Consider the following 22,925-nt stretch of genomic DNA (forward strand, 5'->3'; position numbering starts at 1 on the left):
ACACAGACCTGGAGTGGAGTCAACGCAGATGAGCAGAGACTCTGGGCAAATTTCTTAACCTGGAGAGTCTCGGTTACACGGTGCAGACGTGGAGAGGCTGATGCCATCCAGTTGTGAGAACAAATGAGACAATTATGTAAGTAAGGATTGAGCAGAGTAGCAGGCATTTGATTGTAATCAAATCTAAAATGTAGCTATAACAGTGGTGAAAATGGCCACTTTCCGCCCTCTAGAGGTAAAAATACTTCTGAAATATTCTGATTACCCAGTGAAACATCCTTTGAAATAGTATCCAGATTCCTGGCAAATCTCCAGGAAATTGATTAACTGTGACTGAGTCTCTTAGTGTCGTTCAAAGTAAGGAATGTACCAATTGTGACATCGGAGGCACTTGTTAAAAGTGCTGATTCCCCATTAGGGAAACGCAAACCAAAAACACAACTAGATACCACCTCACACATTTCAGAATGGCTAAAATGAAAAACAGAAGAAACAACAAGTGTTTCAAGGATATGGAGAAAAAGGAACCCTCATGCACCATTGGTGGGAATGCAAACCGATGCAGCCTCTATGCCAGACACTATAGTCTCCTAAAAAAATTATATGTAGAATTACCATATGATCCAGTAATTCCACTACTGCATATTTACCCCCAAACCCCAGAAAAAACACTAATTCAAAAAGACATATGCATCTGTATGCTTATTGCAGCATTATTTATCATGGCCAAATTATGGAATCTGCCCAAGTGTCCATCGATAGACGGATAAGGAAGATGTGGTATACCTATAATGGAATATGACTCGGCCATAAAAAAGAATAAAATCTTGCCATTTGCAATGACGTGGATGGGGCTAGAGAGTATTATGATGCTAAGTGAAATAAGGCAGTCAGAGAAAGACAAATACCAGAAGATTTCACTCATAAGTGGGATTTAAGAAACAAAACAAATGAACAAAGGAAAAAAGACAAACCACGAAACAAACTCCTAACCACAGAGAACAAACTGATGCTTACCAAAGGGAAGGGAGGGGGGCTGAAATAGATGATGGGGATTAAAAAGTACACTTATCACGACGAACACTAGGTGATGCACAGAATTGCTGAATCACTATACAGCACACCTGAAACTAATATAACACTATGTTAACCATAATGGAATTTTTAAAAAAATGCAGATTTCCAAGACTTCCAAACAGAATTCCCAGGTGAGGGCAGGGATCTGCATTTAAAGCTCCTCACAGAGTGGTGGTGTCTTTTGAGAACCACCCCCTGAAGGCTGCAGGGAAGTCGAGAGAGAAGGGGCCCAAAACCTCACTCAACTGGAGGCGGCTGATCCAAGCCTCATCCCCACTTGTGAAAAAGGACCCTCTGCCTCCACCGAGGCGGCCGCAAGAGGTGCAAGGGCTAATGGGAATGCGTCTTCATTTGGGGCAACATCTCAGTCCGCCTAGTGTCCCCTCCCCCACTACTCCCCTTCCCTACCCCCATCCCCCTGCCAAGTCCGAAGGCACATCCTTCGCGCATCTGCAGGCACTCACTTTCCCGACCACAGCGACACCTGCTGAGACAAGGCGGTAAGTGCGACTTGGGGACCGGGCTCCTGGCCGAGCATCCCCGCGGCCGCCTGGGGCAGGGCGACCACACGGGGCAAGGGGCCCTCCCTCACCCAGCTGATGGCCACCGGTGGCTGCTGCCCAAGGGGTCCCCGGGGAAAATTTCAGAAGAGAGCCCCGCTGGCAGCGAGATCTCGCAGAAAGTCCACGGCTTTTGGGAAATCAAAGGACGAGCGCCCTCCAGCGCCCACCAGGTGAGAGCGTTTCTGTCTGGGAACCAGCTTCCCAGAAAGGGAAGGAAGCGACTCTACCATCCAAGAGGGAAAAGCCGCTTCACTCAGTCGGCGCCCCCGCCCGCCAGGCGGTGGGGCCACCGCTCCCGCTGGCACTCTCCCCGCTGCTGTGTGTCTCTGTGCCCTGCTGAGTCTATCCCATCCACATTTCCAGGCGGGAGGACCCAAAACACTAGGGGGACTGGGAAATCTCTCTCGACGAACCACAGGGGGAGGCAGATAACAGGACAGAAAGGGAGAGATCCAGAGAGCTTTCTTGGAAAAGCTTAATCCAAGAAGAGGAAAGCAGTGGGAGGGGAGGGCAGGGCAGCTGGCTGGGGAACGACAATCATCGCCCACCACACTCCCCTCCCCGCCTTTCCACGCCCACTCCATCACTCTCTCCCCGCCAGCCACGGGGGTCCCACGGTGCACCGACTGGAGACACAGGACTTGAATTTGAATTTTCTCTCACTTGGGGTATGTCTTAGCTGTTGTAACAAATACCAAAGACTGTGCCTTAAGCACTAGAAATTGAGCCTGGAGCCTGGAAAGTGAGGGATCAGGGTGTCAGCACAGTGGAGTTCTTGGTTTGCAGACTGAACTCTTGCCTCATGTGACAGAGAGTAGAGGGGGACTAATTTGTCTCTGCTCCTGAGGCACTATGCAGATGGGGGAGCGGTCTACACTGATGACCTCATTACATCATCCAGGCCCCCCTCCAAACACCATCAATATTAGGAATTAGGGTTTCCAAGGGGGGGGTGGGGGGAATAACACAAACATGCAGTCGGTTAAAACGTGCATCAAGACATCTTGGGGATTCTGACAGTAAGAACCTAGTACCCTTCAAGTTATGTATTATCACCTTTTGCTCCCTCCATTGTCAGTTCTAAGGGGCAGAGGTTTTTACTGTCTGTTGTGTTTCATTCCCTGCTGTACCCCATGCCTGGCATTGGCTGCTTAATACTTCTCTGTTCAATGAGCATTTATAAGACCCACTAAGTCAGAGCTCACTCTGTGCAGTAACTCACTTATTCTCACAACTACCCCAGGAGACATGATTTTCAGAGAAGGGAAGCCAGGGACCCCATAAATAATGTACATGAGGTAACGTTCCTCACAAAACTTGAAGCTGGGGTCAGACCAGCAACCTGGCTCCAGAGTTCTCCCGGGGCACCACCCTGCCTCTTGTGAATGAAGAAAGGAGGGGGAAAAAATGTTGGTTCTCTGGAGAAAGGTACAGGCTTTTGGGCCGTGCAAGTTCTTAGTGCCAAGGAGGACCCTTCTGACTTAGTGCTGGGGAAGAACGGGGGTCCCTGGGGTGTCCAGGCTCTGTGGGACAATGCTCTGGAAACTCACCCAGAATAACCAGCCTATAGCAGCTCTGCACCATGCTTGGGTCTGTAGCAGTGGTTCTCAACTTTGTCTGCATGTTAGAGTCACTTCTAAGAGACTGTAAAAAGAAAAAAAACCCAAAAAACTCAGCAGCTCAGGCCACCCCCCCGCCCCCACCCCTTAACACAACGAGAAGCCTCAAGGATGAATCCCAGCCACCAGTTCAGTATGTCTGGAAGTTTCCAGGTGATTCCAGTGAGCAGTCAAAGCCGAGGACCTGGGAGGCAGGTATTAGGATTGGGGGGGCGGGGAGCAGGAGTCGCATTCTTTCTCAGAGTGTGGTCACTCATCGTGTGCCTCAGGACCGCTGAGCTTGCTTGTCAAGAATACACATTTCTGGGTCCCCTCCAGACTTACCAAGTTGAAATCTCTTAGAATGAGCCACAGGGTCTACTCAAAAGAACAAAACTTCCTCTTGATGTTTATGCCCAGGGAAGCCTAGGAAGCCGGAGAAGCCTGAAGGCAGTGGTTTTGAGTCTACACCAGCAGCAACAGCGCCACCAGCTGGAACTCGTTGGAAATGCAAACACCCTAGCCCCCAACCAAGACCTCGGGGCCCCACAAACTCTGGGAGTGGGCTCCAGCAGTCTGTGCCTAATGTGCCATGGGGTGATGCTGGTTCTTGCCAAAGTTAGGAAAACAACTGCCCTGGGTAAAGGGCCTCTGACTCGAATCCCAGCTTGGTCACTTCCTAGAAGTGTGGGTCTGGGAAGGTTATTCATTGTCTCCGTGCTTCAGCTTCTTCATGGGTTAGTTGTGGGGTCAGGGTGGGGGGCGGGAGGTGATTATATGAATTGTGTCCTCCCCACTCCCAGCTTTATATATTGACTCTTCACTCCCAGTACCTCAAAATGTGGCCTTATTTGGGAATAAAGTCTTTGTAGATATAATTATCTCATCCATCTCAGTTAAGATGAGGTCATACCGGAGCGGGGTTGGTCCCTAATCCAGCATGACTGGTGTCCTTATAAAACAGAAAAACTTGGAGTTGGCTGGGTAGCTCAGTGGGTTAAGCTTCTGCCTTTGGCTCAGGTCATGATCTCAGGGTCCTGGGATCGAGCCCTGCATCAGGCTCTGCTCAGCAGGGAGTCTGCTTCCCCCCCCACCCTGCCTCTCTGCCTACTTGCGATCTCTTTCTCTCTGTGTCAAGTAAATAAATAAAATGTTTTTTACAAACAAACAAACAAACAAACAGGAAAACTTGGGATGCAGATAACCACACAGCAAGAATGTCATTTGAAGAACGGTATTACGCTGCCACAAGCCAAGGAACTACCAGAAACTAAGAGACCTGGGACAGTTTCTTCCCCTAGTGCCTTCGGAGGAAGCATGGCTCTGTCCACACCTTGATTTTGGATTTTTATTTTTTTAGTATGAAGTTTTCTAAAAGATTTTTATTTATTTGTTGGACAGAGAGAACAAGAGAGCACAAGCAGGGAGGAGGGAGTAGGAGGAGAGGGAGAAGCAGGCTCTCTGGGAACCTTATGTGGAGCTCAATTCTGGGACCTTGGGATCATAACCTGAGCCGAAGGCAGACACTTAACAAACTGAGCCACCCAGGCGCCCCTTGATTTTGGACTCTTGATCACCAGAGCCCTGAGACAACACATTTCTGTTGAGTAAGCCCCTCTGCTGTGGTACTTTGTTGCATCCAGCAGCCCTTGCAAACTAATATGGAGGCAGGTGGTATCTGGAACATGGCAAGCTACTTGTGAACTTCTCAACAAACGTTAGATTTGGTTATTACTAAAAATGAAAGTGATTCTGCACACTGCCCCCTTTAGTAGGAATTAAACCCAAGGAAAAGGAAGAAAGCTTGACATTCCACCCGGTGGACTGGGACTCGGGTGGGCGGAGTGCTGGTGTGTGCCAGGCCAACTTGGCCCTGGCCAGAGGCCGAGAAACAGTGGACAGATGGTCATCACCCCTGATCTGGACAAGAACCAAATGAGGGATCCAGAGGCAATGGCGTGTTCAGCTCTGATGTAGCTCTCCTCATCTCAAAAGCTCTCTCTGTGGAGGCCTCCACTGAATTGTCCCATGAATTCCATGAATTGTCCCAGCTCTTCCAGGTCCTAAGCATCCCTGACATGGGGACCACAGTCCATTACAATCCCCTGATCTACTCAGACCCTCCAAAACTGCCTTGCGTATATGTGTGTGTGTGTGTGTGTGTGTGTAAGGCTCATTAAATCACCTAAAATGGAAATAAATGAAGCGGAATAAAGTTCCCTTTCCTCAACACTTACAGACAGCTCTCCGGCTGCTAGTTAGACAATGCCACCCTCAAACAGTAAGGAAGGGGTGAGAGTATAAGCAGCGAGAAACAGCACCCCCAGCCCCAGCTCTGAAACTATTCCTAGCTAAGACAGAGTGAAAGGGAGATAAGGGAACAACAGACCAGACCACCTGGCCCCCGAGATGTTAGCGAGTATTTTTCTTCGGTTGCCTACACTGTAATCACAGAAAAATTACCAGACCTCAAAGGAGTCCGTCATGAAGGGTGTTATCAATAACAGGACTTGCTCAAACCAAGAGAGCTTAAGAATCTCACGGCCACAAGCTTCCTGGTCAAGTTTGCAGTAAAAGACCACCACTAAAAGCCCTCGTGGCAACCCATTCGGGAGCCCTCTCCGTCTAGAGAGCTTTTCTTCCTTTCTGCTCTCAGCTTCACTGAATCAACGTTCACTTCGCTTCACCCTATTGCGTCTACGAGATCCATTCTTGGTCTCGGTGAGACCAGAACCCTGCCATCCTGCAGCAATGGGAGCCCAACCTCTACAGTCAGGTGACTTCTGTCACTTCCATTTGTCCTCCAGAGAGACAGAGGGAGTCAGGTGCATGTGACCCAAGCAATCGGGGTCCTACTTCCTCCACGCCAGACCCCCCATGCCTGGCACCGGGAATTTGAAGCTCATTTTAAGAGTCTGTCCCGAGGCAGCTGGCACGCTGGGAGTATCAAGGGGGTGCTTCCTTTTTCAAGACTGTAACACTTCTTTCAAGTCATTGAGGAGGTAGAGATTATCTGAGAACGGTCTTCCCTTGGAGACAGATGCTCTGCGCCAAATGCTATCATCCCAGCAGACAGGGCTGGCCTCTCTGCTGTCCTAGGCCCTGTGCAAGATCATGGCAAGGTTGGGGCAATGAACTGGGCTCCAGTCATCGCATGGCATCACAAGGGTGACCCTCAGGCCAGCTGTTAGCTGCCCCTGTAACGACAGTGAGAGGCCTCGGCTCCAGCAGAAAGCTAGCCCTCCAACTGGAGGCAAAGTTCAAATTCAAACTCCTTACCCACATTCCACCCAGTTCTTACAGATCCTCCTCTCCCTCCTGGCAGCAAGAGATGTAAGGGGCACTGGTTTTAGAGGGGGAAAGAATGCTGGGTGAGCTTGGGCAGTTATGCAACCTCTCTGAATTGGGGGCTTTAGTTTTCCTTCTCTAAAATGGCTTTCCTCATGAGGCTGGGAAAAGTTAAGGCTGGGTAGATGAAGTGGTCTGTAAACAAGAAGGAATGATACAGATGGAAGCACTGTACAGTAGGGCAACTGATTATGGCCTGTACACACACAGCTTGCTTATAGGGCCAGGGTTGTCGACCTTGGTATGATTCAGGCTTTGCACTTGGCTTTAAAGAATGCAGATGAAGGGACACCTGGGTGGCTCAGATGGTTGAGCGTCTGCCTTTGGCTCGGGTCATGGTCCCGGGGTCCTGGAATTGAGTCCTGCATCGGGCTTCCAGCTCAGTGGGGATTCTGCTTCTCCCTCTCCCTCTGCCACTTCCCCTGCTTCTGCTCTCTCTCTCTCAAATGAATAAAATGTCTAAAAAATTTAAAAAAAAAAAGAATGCAGATGAAGTTCAATGGGAAAAGTAGTGGACAGAATAAAGGCAAAGTGAAGTGAACCAATATTCAATGGGCAGGGATTTTTAGGCCTTTCATCATTTAATCCACTCAAAAATCAAGGGAGAGAGAGGTAACCGACCCAAACACTCCGACCCAAACACTCCTAGAACCTGAGGTTCCCAAACTTTCTCAGTTCTCAGGGCTCTGACTGTGTCAGCATCCCTAAGAAAAGAAATACCTAGAGGTTCTATTTATTCTGTAGATAGGTTCAGACAGTAATGTGTGCTGATACCCTCACAACTGAGCACTGGTGGGCCCTGCACAGCTCCGGAGATTTGGAGTCAAATCTCATCTCTGGTTCCATATTGACCTTCACACACTTAGTATTTTATCACAGCTCCATGCCTAGCCTCGCGCTGATACATCATCATCAAAAGGAATGATAGGATTTAATGTTGAAATGGAACTATCTCAAGCTAGAGGTTCACATGATGGCAGACACATGTTCCCATTTCCCTTAAAAATTCAAAATTTCCCAGAGAGCTCAAGTGAGTTCACTGTGGTGCCCCGGGCTGCCTCCCTGTGTAGTCTGGAAACTGAGGTAACAAACTAATGCTCAAAGGTTTGAAGTAATTTCAGGTCAGAGCTTCTCAAATTTTCACATGCACAGAAGCAGCCCAGGGATCTTGATTAAATGTGGATTTGGGGGGGCACCTGGGTGGCTCAGTTGGCTAAGCACCTGCCTTCGGCTCAGGTCATGATCCTGGAGTCCCAGAATTGATCCTCACATCAGGCTCCCTGCTCAGTGGAGAGTCTGCTTCTCCCTCTGACCGCCCCTCTTGTGCTCTCTCTCTCAAATAAATAAATAAATAATCTTTTTAAAAAGTAAAATAAATGTGGATTTTGATTCAATAGGGTAGGGGCCTGGGAAGCTCCTTTTCTAACAAGCTCCTGAGTATGGAAGATGCCACTAGCTCGAGGAATACACTTGGCGAGTAGTAAGGTGCTCAATGAAGCAGTCGGAAGAGGCTGGGCCACCATCCTAAACACCCGGATCTCTAGAGCCCACGCTCTTCTCCACAACCACACTGCTTCCCCCATACTTAAAACTGTACAGGGAAATTTTTTTACTTGTATCAATGGACGTCCAGTTTCCAGATGGGCATTTGAAGAAGTTCGGAAGTTGCCTTCCTTGTCTGATGAGGAGGACAAAGGGACGAGAAGAATGTAGGTAAAATTTAAATCCCTGGGGTACCTGGGTGGCTCAATAGGTTAAGCATCTGATTATTGATTTGGGCTTAGGTTATGATCTCACGGTTGTGAGATCAAATCCTGTCCTGGGCTCTAGGCTGGACACTGAACCTGCTTGAGACTCTCTCTCTCCCCTTGCCGCACCCCATGCACTCGCCTGTGCGTGCACTCCCCCTCCCCCCGCCATCCTTTTCTTAAATAATTAAATAAATTTCCTTACAACTTGCACCCGTTTGACAACTACTTGGGACAGGCAGAGTATGACAGTCCTCAAGAAGTTCACAATTGATTCAATGTTAATGCTTCGCTAGAGACAAAGAGCGGCCTTATCTTGACCGTAGCCAGACCTCCAAGTCCTTGAAATTCCTTTCAGAAACTTCCTTGATCTCCACCTACCCTCCCCCACCAATTAAAAAGTATATAATCAATCACTCCTCAAAATCCTGGTGCAGTTCTTTGTCCTGTCGCCATGCTTTCATAAAACTACCTTTTTGCACCCAAAACATCTCAAGATCTTGACCATCCGCTCTCAGCCGGCATGGCGTCGTCATCCAGCCACACAGTAACAAGAAATGTGGAACAAACTGAAACCCGACAACTCTTCCTAAATTCATCAGAGAACTGAGGCAAAAGACAAGCCACTGCCCCCAGCATTGGCGAGACGCACAGGCGAATCCCGAACGGTGACCTACCAGGCTCGCAGCTCCGAGGCACAAATCCCCAGGACACCAGTGCAGGATGACGACACCCACAGGGTAGCTGGAGGCCCCATGCAGGCAGGGCTGAGAGTCAGACTCCAGGAGGGGTTCAAACACCGTGAGGAGAGTTACTGCTGTCTCGCGCCTCTTGGAGGGGGGTTCAGAGAGAAGTCCCCTCCTGCTTCTGGAAAGGGGGTGGGGGAAAACAGCTTTTCTTAAATACACATGGCGATTGCCGTTCTTCTTAACAAGGTCTGCCCTTCAGTAAAACTGTCTTCCCAGAGCCTAGTGAACTTGGGGAAGGGGAAATACCCAACTCAGCCCCTCCGGGCCTCCCCTGAGGGGAAATGAAAGGACACACACACACACACACACACACCACCACCACCACCGGCCCCACCCCCATAAGAGCGCTCCTGCGGGTCAAGGCAGCCCAGGGGCTCCCCTGAGCCGAGACCCCAGAGCGGAGCTAGAGAATGCTTCCTTCCACCTGCCTCGTGGCCCGCTGAGGCTCCTGTACAGTAACCAGGGACGCTGTGAACCTCACAGGAGATGGAAGAAGTCTTGGGAAATCTGAGGACAACACGGGAGACAAAATGGAGGACACCAGAGGAAAGCTCAGCTTCTGACACCTACCCCTGCAGCAACCGGTACGTGGGGCCAACCCTCGGCCAGAGAAACGTAAAGCCTTGCACTAATGGCCCATTTCCCTTGATTCCTTTCACCTGGTACATCATGTCCAGCTTGCAACAAAAAAAAAACCCCACAAGCCAGATTAAAGACCACCGCCCCCAATTTGAAGACCCCCCCCAAGTCCCTGGCATATGTCCCACTATCCCATCAGACATTATTTACAACACACATGTTCCCACTAAAATTATGAAGACTTTCCAGATGGAGGCCGCAGAGCATCACCCCCCAAGGCGCGGGTCCCTCACGAGTCCGTGACCCCACACGCAGCCCAAACATCTGCCAGACCAAAGGCTTGGGAGCTGTGTCGCCCGGGGCTTGCTCATACCCGAGCTCTGCTTCGGATCCCGCCCAGGAACCAGCTCTGGAGAGGACTATGTTTTGAGCCTGGGGTCCTCACCAACTCTGTGACCCTGTCAATCATTACCCTGTTCTCCAGCCCCAACTCAAGCCCAGCTGGCCCATGGGAGCCCAGGTGCTTTCTCTTTGGATGCCTGCCCTCGCCCAGAGAGCAAAGCCAGCGTCCTATCCCGGGAAGAGACCCCTATTCCTGCGGGTGCCCTGTTGTGTTCTGTCACCACCGCGGGGCAGTCTACAACACTTCAGTCTGCTCAGCTGTTTTGAGGAAACAGTGTATAGATAAAACTCTGCATGGTATTTGCAGAAACAACTCAATTGAATGACATTCCCGGGAGACGTTTACTTAAAGCAAATCAAAGCTATTCAGCGAGACAAGCGATAAGATACAAGTAACAGGATCTCACTGCAAAAAGGAGTCACCTTGGGCACCTGGGTGGCTCAGTCATTTCGGTGTCTGATTGTTGATTTCATCTCAGGTCATTAACTCATGGTTGTGAAATGGAACCCCGCATCAGACTCACGTGCTAGGTGCAGAAACTATTTGGGACTCTCTTCCTCTCTCTGCCTCTGGCCTGCCCCTAAAAAAAAGAAGGGGTTACGTCAACATAGAAATGAGAACATGAAAGAATTCAGAAAAAAAATCAACAAAGCCCTGGTCCCACCAGGTATTCCTGCGAGCCAGAATCGAGGCACCAAGTCCTAGTCCATGAAGCCTGCTGGAAGCAGCAGAGGATCTCCTGCAAAGGGAGGGGGGGGTCCCCCAGGTGGCAGCAGGAACCTTAAGAGGAAAGTAACCTGCAGTCTGCAATCACAAGCGCCTTGCTGAAGGTGGATCCTGGAGAAATGAAAGACGCATTCCTTCTGCCAAGTTCCTAAATGCATGTAGATGGGCAGTGTGTGGCCTGGAGCTAAGCTTTGGTGACAGGAACAAAAGAGAGCTGGGGGACTTTGGTTTTGCTCCTGAGGGATACAGTGGAGGAACTGAGTGGGACTTGGAGCCTGCATTATGGAAAAATAGCCAAGGGATTTTTTTTTTTTTTTAAATAAAGGGATGTCTTGAATTCAATGTTAAATTGTCTGTGTTACTGCAGTAATGGGATGGTATGAAGTACTGATTGAAATCCATCTTTTTAAACATATTATCAGAGAGATGGAGCACAAGCAGGGAGATGGCAGGCAGAGGGAGAGGCAGGCTCCATCCCAGGACCCTGCCATCATGACCTGAGCTGAAGGCAGGTGCTTCACTGACTAAGCCACCCAGGCATTCCTGGATCCATTTCTGACTCCAGAGGCTACAGTAAGGTGCAGGGAAACGATGGAAATCCGCCAAGTCCCCGTATTCTTCAGGTCCACCAAGGCTACCCATCTTCACATGGAACCTATGCAGACAGTGAGCTAGACCAAACAACTTAACCGCCCCCCTCCCTGGACACACAGATAGGCCTGTGTACGGCGAAGGATGAAGCTTGCCCAAAAGGGAGGCTTGGCCCCGCTGTGCTCCCGGGTCGTAATCTTTGAGCCCTGGGAATGTCCTGTCTGAGAAGAGTGTATTTGTTTCCATGGGGGCCTTGGGTCACACCAGACGGTCTATGCCAACACTGTGATGTATGGCGGGGACCGTGGACCATGTGATTTCAGCTTGCTCTCTGAAGGCTGCAGGCTAGAGGTCGAGACAGAAGACAGTCATATGAGCAGGTGGCCCTGTCTGCATGGCCACTCCCAGGAAATATCTGGGAGACCAAACCTTCCATGAGTTTCTCTGGTTTGCAGTACTCTGTGTCAGCTCACACAGTTGCTCCCGCTGCTTGGGTTCCCTCTCTTGCTGTCTCTCTCTGTCAAATAAGTAAATAAAATAAAAGCTTAAAACAAAAAAAAGAGGTGATTGGAAAGAAAGAGCCAGTCTGAGATGTGGAGGGAGGCGGCCTGAGGCTTGAACAGAACCCAGTGGGAGGAGCTACTAAAAAAAGGTTTCATACTTACATCTTCCCACTGGGGATGCCTCAGTGAAGCTGGCCTTCTCCGGAAGCCCCTCTGCACAGCGCTGTCATTCTTAACCCTGACTGTACTTGAGAAGCACTGAACGCATCTGGGCTTTGTCTCCAGCTAATTTAATTCATCTGTTCTGGAGGTTTAACATTACATCGTTTTTAGCTAGCTTTATTAGGAAATAACTGACAATGAAATTACCAGTTTGAGATGAAAAAAAAAATTATGTATTTATTTGATGAGAGAGAGAGAGAGAGAAAGCAGAGGGAGAGGCAGATTCCCTGCCGAGCAAGGAGCCTGATAAACAGGGCTCATTCCCAGGACCTGGGATTAGGACCTGGGCGAAGGCAGATGCTTATCCCACTGAGCCACCCAGGTGCCCCAGTTTGTTGAGCTTTGAGAAATGTTTACAGGAATATAAACATGCCAATCATCATGATGAAAAATATATGCATCTCCCCAGAATGTTCCTGATTGATCTGGGTGGCTTGCAAACAACATAAATGTGTTTTTCCCAGTTCTAGAGGCTGGAATGTCCAAGATCAAGGAACGAGCAAGGTCAAGTTCCAGTGAGAGCCTGCCTCCTGGTTTATAGCTGGCCCCCTCTCTCTGTATCTGCACATGGAGCCTCTTTTTACCAGGCACTAGCCCCATTTATGAGGGCTCTACCCTTGTGACCTATCCCCTCCCAAAGTCCCCACCTCCTCATACCATCGACCTTTGGGGTTAGGATTCAACTTATGGAGGGGAGTACATTCAGACCAGAAGAGTTTCCTTGTGCATCTGTAGAGTTAATACACTATACATTGCTCTAACCCCCGGCTCCTGGCAAACTATGATCTAATTCTGTCTCTATATGTGTGCCTTTTCTAGAATTCACATAAATCGAAGTGTATATCATGTCACTGGATCTAATTTCTTTAACCTGGTGTTGCGCTTTGAGGTTTATCCACCTTGTGTTCAACAGTAGCTCGTCACTTTTTACTGCTGAATGTTTGCCAATCTGTGTATATACTTTAATATCTTACGGTTTGTTTGTTTGTTTATCCATTCACTAACTGATACATATTTGGGTCTGGTCTGGGACCCCTGACTGAAGGTTTTGCAGATTCCCTTTCTCCAGCGGTGCAGAAGCGCTCAGCGGCATCGCAAGCGTGGCAGCCACTAGATGGCGCTCCGCGCTCACACTGAACTCGAGAAAAGTCCGCAGGCGCAGAATCTGGTGGCTGCTTTATTCTTCAAGCACCACAGGCCCAGAGTCTAAGGCCCACAGTACTTTTAGGGACCTACAAAAGTTTTAAAATTTCTTTTAAAATCAAGAGACAAAAAGGAATATAATATTCCTGGATTACATTAATCTTTATACCAATATATAATATAATATACTTTATATAATACAACATATAAAATAATATAATATACTTAGCTATTCTTTATATATGCATACCTTATATATATATATATATATATTTTTACTGCAGGTAGGATTCCGTGAAAGCAAAGTGTCTAGGGTCCACAAAAGTCCCAGCTTGGCCTGGATTATTTCTCCGCATCACATTTACCGTGTGCATAAAAAATGTCATTGGAAGTTCAGCAGTTCCTAGAGTACATCTATCCTCATGAACGTCTTCCAAGATGCACGCATTCATTTATTTATCTAACTCAATAAATTCATTCTCAGTCAAATTCCTCTTGATCTTACCTCCTAAATTTCGCTCCAATCTGTCACCTTCCTGTGCACCCACGTGGCCACCTAAGTCCCGGTCACAGGCCTGTTTCTCCTGGATTAGGACATTAGTCTCTGGCTGGCCTCTCTGCTTCCAGCACCTCTCTGTTAGCAGCCAGAGAACAACCCTTAAGAGCTCTAAGCTGTTAGTCAGCCTTTGCGTGCTTACAAATAATTCACGCAGAGGACACACCTTCCTGGTCATCACCCTCGCCCGATAAAATCCACCTGCCCCTTCAATGCCCATCTCCCTGGGTTCCGGCTCTCTGCAGCCTCTCCTTGCTCCTCTCCAAAGTCTGGCTCCTCCATGTGCCGCCTTAGCTGTACCATATTTATGTGTTTATATTTTTTCCTTATCATGTTATGGGTGTGTGTGTGTGTGTGTGTGTGTATGTGTCTCTTGTGCACAGAGAACTACTATTTATAGAGTGGCAACTAGATGCAGGACACTGTGCTACACATAGAAAACTATGTGTCCCTTCAATTTGCTTCCCATTTAGGTGACCAACTCATCCTACTTTGCCTGGAACTTTCTACGTTTTAGCTCTAAAAGTCCTGTGTTCCAGGAAACTCCTCAATCTCAGGCAAAAGGGGATGGATGGTTAGTCATCCAAGACTATGAGCCCATCATACAGGAGAGAAAACTATGGCTCAGAAAGTTACAAAAACTTAGTGAAGCCCATAAAGCTAGTTAGTTCTGGGACCTGGGCTGTGTCCTTCGGAAAATCAGTCCTCTTTCCACCATGCTGTGCTGCCTGTTCACAGTAATCAACTTTGTAGCTTCATGCCTATGATGATTCCGCATATATTAAATATTTGATGGATGCGTGAATGAATGAACAGATTCTCCAATAGAGAATCAAAACAGTTACCACCTAATGACATAATGAACTTGCCAAGCCATGTCTCCTCCCTCTCTGTGATTCTGTGTAGTCACAGAATGTTCGAAAACTGGGCTCAGAGGGGAGAGATGACTTGCCCAAGGTCACACATCTGGGGAAGAAGGTGGAGCACAAACCAGAACACAGGTTTCCTGACTCAGGATCTGGGCCAACTAGAGAACTGAGTGAAATAAACCAAAGGAGAGGGAAGAGTAGGAGAAAACTGAACTGTTTTGTTTTTGTTTTTGTTTTATATCTAACTGAAGATGTTAAGCAGCTCTGAATGGCCAGGATCTGCACCATTAAAAAACAAAAAGCAAGATTGAGAACTTCTTTTCAAAAAAGACAACAAAATAACAACACCTAGCGTTCCAAGTCCAGAGAGCCTATTACAGGAGCAGGAAACGCAGGAGGTACCAAATTTGTGATCCAGAGGGAGCCTTTTTTCTTGTCGATCCTCCCTAATCCCACTCTGAAACAGTCAAGCCTTGGGTTCAAACCAACCACGCATCTCCAAAACGGAGGGAGTGTTTGGAGACCAAATGGCCAGGCACGGCCAGCCAGAGAAGGGGCCATGCCCACTGCAACTGCAGCACAGCTCTGAAATGCCCACTTTGTCTCCAGTTTTATGAGCAGCTCTTGGCTTCCAGGCTTTGTTTGTGCTTTGTCCCAGGCCTTTACTGACCTCTTTGATTCTGAGGGGAAGCTCAGCTCCAGGCAAATGGGAATTTCAATGCACAATGGAAATCGGGTTCCTCTAGGGAGTTGGCAGGTCCCAGCATCCTGACTCTGGACTTTCCAGAGAAGTGCGGCCCCACTGTGCCTGGGGCAAAGAACAAAAGGAGCCCCAGTGGCAACCATTGGGGCCAATGTAAGTGCCTGAGGGATGAAAAGTTTTCCCTCTTTTCCTCCTGGATCTGCCCTCAAGGTTCTTTTATGGGAAAGACTGGAGGAGGGAAGGAATAATACTTTGTTTTTGCCTTTTGTGTGTCCCCCATCCCTAATACCCCAATCTAGTGGGCTGCAGGTGGCTCATTGAGTCCACACCTGGGAGTGTTCCAGATGCTTGTAAGTGGCTAGGGGAAAAGGGCTGCTCAGCCTTTAGGAGAGTGGAAATTCTTAGCCTTCAGGGCGAGCTGCCCAGGTACTCAGCCCTGGTAGGACTGTTGCAGGCGACAGGGCAGAGGTGAAAGCTGAGCGGAGGACGAGGATTCCCCGCACCCCTAACCAGCATGAGTGTTGTCTCTGAGCACAGATTAGTTAATGTCTCCCACGGTCTGCTCTGAGCCGTGGATGGTGCTCCAGAGCCTCAAGGAGGGACGTGACAATGTGGACTCTGGACTCCGGGAGTCCAGAGGGGGACTGGACTGCTGCTCCCACGGACCTCACGGTTGGCTTACCTGGAATCTGCTCTGGGAAAGAGAACTTGGATTCCCCTGAGCCATAAGGGCTCAGAACATGCTGGAATAGCTACCAGGTCTTTGGACAGACAGACAGACCCCAGAACAGGGGGTGGTGCCAAAGGGGACCTTCCTGGGCTCAACCCCAGCTGTGGGAGATGCTCACCTCTCAGGCAGGTTCACGGTTCTGGCCATCCTCTCAGGGCCTTGAAGTAACCTCTGGCCGAGGTGGCTTCATGATGGAGAGACTCAGACTCCCATGTGCAGCCACCGGTGTCCTGTCCCAGGCAGTTACCGTCGCCTTCCATTAACCACACTACTACTTGCCACCTAATCAGTGGTTAAGACGGCTGTCTGTTCCCTGAGAGACCATCCACTCCAGTTAGGAGGGGAGGGGAGGGGACGTGCAGCAGTGCACAGGCTGTTGCTTTATTGGAGGGGGTCAACCTGGGGCGGGGGGGGGGGTCGGGAGGCTCCCTTCAGAGGGGAAGCCAAGCAAGCCGGGGCCGGGAAAGAGGGGAAAGAGCCCGAAGGCCAGAGAGGGGATGCAGGTGGGGCAGTTGACGCCCCGCGGGGCAGGGAAGTCGGCTTTGTCAACCTAGTCTCAGGTGTAGCACAGCGCCCCCTAGGCCACGGAGGACCGCTCTGCAACCGGTTGTTGAATGAGCAGTCCGAAGGCCTGCGAGCCAGGGTACCTGAAAGGTGTAACTGGGCCTGAGTGGAGCCCGGTGGGGTGGGGAGAAGGGTGGAATGGGGGTGGGGGACAGTCCCGGAGGAGATGGGGAAGCGGAGGTCAGACGGGAGGCGCCCGCTCCGCCCTGTTTGGGATTTTCACGTTCTCCCAAGGGCAGGGCCAGTGCGGGGAGCTGGGAGGAGTGGGGACTTGCTGAGCCATCCCAGCCCGCCCTCACCCTCCTCATCCCCTTAGGAGACAACAGATGACAGTGCCCCCCTGAACCCTTCAAGCATCAGCATTCTGTAGTTGAGCCCCTTTCTCATTCCCTGATTTCTGTATTTTCAAAAAGGCTCTGCATTGTACTGGAAAAACAGAGAACAAAGCCTTCTGGCCCGAGGCCCGGCAAGGACGGCAGCACAGCCCCTCGCCTCTCCCCCTGCCGCCGGCCTTGACAGGGCCCCTTTGTGTCCTCTGATTTCACCCGGCCCCGCAAGAACCTCAGTTTCAACAGAGGTTGAAGTTCTGCGCAGGATCGTCGCATGCCCACCAGATGTCGCTAATGTCTCGCATATTGGTCACGACCGGACAGGGTCACAGGGCCCCTGTCCATCAAGGATAAGCACGAGGCACTGAAAGTGCACTGAGTGAGGCCGAGCACGTGGCAGGAAAAAAAAAAAATCCTTTTTTTCCCAGGATTGTTCCGAGGTTAAGAGAAAGTCCCCTCTTATAATGAATAAAGTCTGTACAACGGAAACTTTGAGTTGCAAGCCTAGGACCACCTTAAAACATTTGTTTTGAGGGGCGCATCGATGGCTCAGTGGGTTAAAGCCGCTGCCTTTGGCTCAGGTCATGATCCCAGGGTCCTTGAATCGAGCCCCACATTGGGCTCTCTGCTCAGCAGGGAGCCTGCTTCCTCCTCTCTCTCTGCCTGCTTCTCTGCCTACTTGTGATCTCTGCCTGTCAAATAAATAAATAAAATCTTTAAAAAAAAAAAAACAAAAAACACGTTTGTTTTGAGGACCTATGAGGAATCCGGCTTTAGGCATATTGCATTCCACTTGGGTAACTGCAGTCCCCAGAATCTGGTATGACAAAAACATAATTCGTATTTCTGCATTTCTCCCCGGATGAGAAGTCTGAATGAGAATGCAGCCCCCGAAGGAACCCAGTGAAGTCAAAGTTGAAGGTGTGGTTGGCAGGGGAAGCAGCCTTGCTGGTGGCCCCATGGAGAGCTTGCTACCCAGCGGGGTGGTGTATGTTGGGTGGCACTTGGAAGGGATGGGTGCTTCCACGTCATTCTATAGGGCTGTGCAGGGCGTGCTTGGAGCATGGAGCCCACGGTCTGAAGGAGTGTTATTTAGCTTAAATCAGCCAGAAGCACATGCCCATCCTACACAAGACCCAGGTTTCCCCCTTTGACCCTGGTGAAAATTCCAGAAATGGATGGGCACAAATGTCCAGCATATCTAGTACACACACCAGACCTGTTGTAGAGAAACCCCTGTGGGCTCCCCAGTGGACCCCTCAAGCCCAATACATCCCAGACTGAGCTCTTAATAGTTTTCCTTCAAACCTGCTACCTCTGATGGCTTTCCCATACCGGACAATTACAATGGCATCATTCCAGTTTCTCGAGCCAAAATCCTTCAGGTTAACCTTGACTCCTCCTTCTTTCCACATTCAGTCTGTCAGTACCTATGGGCATACATACCTTCTAACTATATCTAGACTTATTCTACGTCATACCACCCCACTTACCGCACCTGGTGGAAATCACCATTGTACCTTGCTTGGATCATTCCAGTAACTTCCTAACTGATTTCCTGGCTTCCACGCTTACCCCATTTTTGGTCTCTTGGGAAGTCAGCAGCCAGCATTATCTCTCTGAAACACAAATCAGAGCATGTCATTCTCTGCTTCAAACCTTCAGGTGATTTCTCCTTTGAGCTAGAGGAAACACCCAGGCTCTGTGCATTCTGGACATATTATCTCTGGCCCCCTCTGCTTCTCTCCCCTCACTGACCGGCTCCAGCCACACCAGACTCATGTTGGTTCTTTTTTTTTTTTTTAAATAGATCCTATTTATTTATTTGAGAGACAGAGAGAGAGCACGAGCATGAGCAGAGAGAAACGGCAGAGGGAGAAGCAGGCTCCCTGCTGAGCAAGGAGCCTGATGCAGGACTCGATCCCAGGACTCTGGGATCATGACCTGAGCCAAAGGCAGGCGTTTAACCAACTGAGCCACCCAGGTGTCCCTCATGCTGGTTCTTAAATTCCGGGTGCATCTTCAGGATCAGCACTTGCTGTTCTTGCTGCCTGGATGCTTTCCCTCAAGGATTTGCAAGCCTGGCTCCTTCTCTCTTTTCAGTTCTTCTCACCAAGTCTTTACTCGTTTCCCAGCACCCTCATAACAAAGTCCCACAAACTGGAGTTGTAGTTCCGGGACTGGAAATCAGAAATGAAGGTGTTGGAAGGGTCAGTTCCTTCCGAGGGCTGTGAGTGAGAGTCTGTTCCAGGCCTCTCTCCTCGGTTTGAAGCAACTGTCGCCATGTTCAGGTGGTGTTCTTCCTGTGTGGTCTCCGAATTTGCTGTTCTTATAAGGACACCTGTTTTGCTAGATGACCCATCACAGTGACATGATTTTAACTCTGTACAGACCCAATCTCCAACTAAGGTCACATTCTGAAATCCTGGCAGATAGGATTCCAACATGGGAGTTTTGGGGGGACCAAGGCGACCCACAGCAATGGCCTCCCCCGGCTGACCTGTCGAACATTGTACCCACCTCCCTGGCATGTTCCAGCCCTCTTTCCCTTCCCTCCTTCTTACCGTCTGAACTATTCCCAATGATTTTACTTCTGCGTTCTGTTTATCGTCTAGCTCTCCAAGGGGACTGGAGCTCCACAAAGGGATCTTCGTTATGCTTGTGGCCATTTTCCCACCACTTAGAAGACTCCCTGCCACACGTAGGTACTCAAGAAATGTGTGTGAGGGAGTTGATGAAGCGTGTTATAGATTAGCATTAGCTTACTGTTAAGAGAGGAGCGAGGGAGAGAGAAAGTTACTGGGTGATTTGGGGAAGAAAAGCATGAGGCAAATGTAACCTGAAGTCCCGTGTGGGTTGTCCCTCCTGCTTTCAGCCTCTCAGGCTTTTCTGCCTTACAAAGGGCTTGTCATCTCCACCCAGTGCTCAGTCTGGGCTCAGTCTTCTAGTGCTTGCCTCAACAGACTCTAAATGAACCACAGAAAATTCCGTTGAGGACAAGCGTCTGTCCTCAGTCTCGGATCAGAGCATGATGCTTCTACGGGTTGCCCCCAGGAAGCACGAAGCTTGTTAGAGGGAGCTTATGCCCAAGGGTTCCTGGGCCTGGGGTCGGAGCAGGCGTCCTGCGGGGTGGGGGTGGGGGGCAGGAAAAGGCCTCCGGGAGCTGCAAGAGGTGGGGTGGCTCCAGATCCAGTCTGATCTGCCTTTCTTCTCTGTGTTCATCTTTGAATGACAGTGTGAATGCTGACATTGGAAGGACCCCAACCTTGCAGGCTCTATGCAGACATCTTTGCTCAGATCAATCAGCAAACATTTAGGGAGCCCTTGCTCTGTCCCAGTGTCGCACAGGGCCCGCGGGGATTCAAAAGGAAATCTACTCGTATCTCACTCTAAGACGCACAGAGGACTCTCAAACGCACCGTCCCTTTCATGGTCACAGCCGCCTGGCGGCAAAGATGGTGTTGATTCTCTTGTTTGACGATTGAGAGCAGTAAGCGCAAGAGAAGTTCAGGGATTTGCCTAGAGGAGGGTAGAAATGTGGATGCAGATCTGCTGGCATGCATCCAGTCGCCCCCATCATCGTCGTCTTCCTCATCCCCATCAGTTGCTACCACTTAAGCACCAACTGCGTACCGGACATTGGAGTCAGCACTTTACATGCATCTTACTGTGGTTCTCGTACCACCCAGTGCGGTGGGAGTACATGAACCCCTGTTCATTTTATTAAATATTTTATTTATTTGAGAGAGAGAGAATGAAAGTAAGCGGCCAGGAGAGGGGGAAGGTCAGAGGGAGAAGCAGATCCCTTGCTGAGCAGGAAGCCTGATGCAGGACTCCATCCCCCGACTCCAGGGTCATGACCTGAGCTGAAAGCAGCTGCTTAACCAACTGAGCCACCCAGGAGCCCCGAGCCCCCGTTTATGATGCACAGAAAAGGCACCTAAAATCAAGGTGGGAACTTGCACTAGTTCGCCCAACTCCTAAATGTCTGAGACTGATCTCAGCCTGGCAGTCTGCCTCAGAGGCTACGCTGTTCAGCGTTTTCCTGACCCTGGAGGCAGCCCACCCTGGATGGGAGGCAAGACAACTCGGGGTGGTTCCCCAGAGAGCAACGGTGGGCCTGCTCCCAAGAACTCAGGGATAAGGGATTCCTGTGGGGGATGGGGTCTTCCAAGGGGGCTTTGGAGTGGACAAGCCTTAGTTGGTAGGAATGGAAGGGGACTCGGGCGCAGTGTGTTTGGTGGGGTGGAGGTGGGGGGAGAGAAGAGACTGGGCAGGACTGGGTGCTGGATCCCAGTAGGGGTCTGGGAAAAGGTGCGCCAGGGCCAAACGGCAGAGCAGGGCACACAGAGGCCACTGAATGGACAATTTTCCCTTACTGCGTCTCCTCCTTACCCCACAGGAGGCAGTTGCAGGCCGGGTACCCAGAAGCAGGCCCCACCCCACTGAGTTCAGGGCCTTTATTGGGTTTTTCTATCGCCGGCACTCACCTCTGGTAGGACTGAGGAGTCAGCATCAGCGCAGGACAGGAAACAGGCTCCTTTCCGGGCCCCCTTCCCCTGCCTTTTCCCTTCCAGTTTGAGGCGGAGCCGGGGTCAAGTGAATACAAAGGGGCAGGAACAGTTATTTCCCACATCAGCCAAGTCGTTTGGGTAAAAAACAAAAAACGAAAAACAAAAAAAAAAAAAAACCCCAAAGCAAAACAAAACCAATTAGCTCTTGCGGTCACGGATTTGCACCAGCTTTCTTAGCAGCCAGTGGCTGGAAGGGACCCTGAAGGTCTCTTGGCGTAGCCCTCATCATTAGCTGTGCATTAATTATCTATAGGACTTTAAGGTTTAATACTTTGAAAGTAGCAAATAAGCCTGGCATACACTTACTTATTTAGCAATTATTTTGTAGTTACCAATTCCCCACTCCCCCCCCACTCCCGAATATCAGTTTTAAAAGGGAACCAAATTATTGGTCTCCTGGGGCAGCTGCCTGATCTCTGGGGCCCTGGAGAGGCAAGCAGAGGCCAGGAGGTAAAGCACTTGCATGCCCCTGAGCTTTCGCTCTATAGCCTGGGGTGCTATTGAAGGATTTTTGAACTGATCACATTTGTGTTTTAGGAAACAAAATTTTTGAGGGCAGTTTGGAGATTTTATGGGGGAGCATTCATGGGACTGCCCGTGATGAGGGAAGGACACAGGGAGAAGTTGACTGTAATGACCAAAAGACTGGACAGCAAAGGTCTGAGCACAGTCTCAGGGACAGGATGGGGCTGGTGGAGACACTGACACGCAGCGGGTGTCCGAGTGGGGAGACAAGATGGCCGCCACACCATGGACTCGGCCTGGTGGTGTATCACCGTGTGAGATTCCCCCAGAGAAAGGGACCTCTGAGTTACGTGATGCCAGAGACCCACTGTTGTCATAAAACTTGGGAAAGATCTTGCCATTTCCTTAAGTTTTCCATGTGGGCTAATTATTTTTGACACTTGAATCTTTCTTTCCTCTTTTTTTAAAATTTTTTTTTATTTTTTTAAGGTTTATTTATTTGAGAGTAAAGAGAGTGAGAGCAAAAGCATGAGGGGCAGAGGAAGAGAATCTCAAACAGACTCTTTGCTGGGCACAGAACCCAACTCAGGGCTCGATCTCACAACCCTGAGATTACAACCTGAGCTGAAGTCAAGAGTCAGACGCTTAGTCAACTGTACCACCCAGGTGCTCCAAGACTTTGATCTTTCTGCTGCACTGTGTTTGGTTTTGTTTTTGTCAGAATTGGAAGAGCAAGTGGTCCACTGCAGAGATTTTCTCAGAACACGAACATTTTCACGCAAGTTCTAACTAGAAATTACAGCCCCTAACCACACACAGACAACGTGGGACCCTCCAAAGGTCTGTGAGCAGGAAAGGGGCCTTCGGGGAAGGAGTGCTCAGTAC

General features: G+C 49.7%; 1 protein-coding gene across 1 annotated transcript in view; it reads right to left on the reverse strand.

Annotated features, from left to right (window-relative positions):
• Positions 1–16,417, reverse strand: part of LOC122904892 — an 89,245-nt gene extending 72,828 nt beyond the window's left edge. The window contains exons 1-3 of the mRNA XM_044246195.1: positions 16,227–16,417; positions 10,488–10,645; positions 9,012–9,201 (exon numbers count right to left, since the gene is read on the reverse strand). Coding sequence (XP_044102130.1) covers positions 9,012–9,201; positions 10,488–10,513 — 216 coding nt within the window. The 5' untranslated portion in view covers positions 10,514–10,645; positions 16,227–16,417. The remainder of the gene's footprint in view (positions 1–9,011; positions 9,202–10,487; positions 10,646–16,226) is intronic.
• Positions 16,418–22,925: the final 6,508 nt, after the last annotated feature.

This window comes from Neovison vison, chromosome 4, assembly GCF_020171115.1.
Source record: "Neovison vison isolate M4711 chromosome 4, ASM_NN_V1, whole genome shotgun sequence".
NCBI classification, from domain to species: Eukaryota; Metazoa; Chordata; class Mammalia; order Carnivora; family Mustelidae; genus Neogale; species Neogale vison.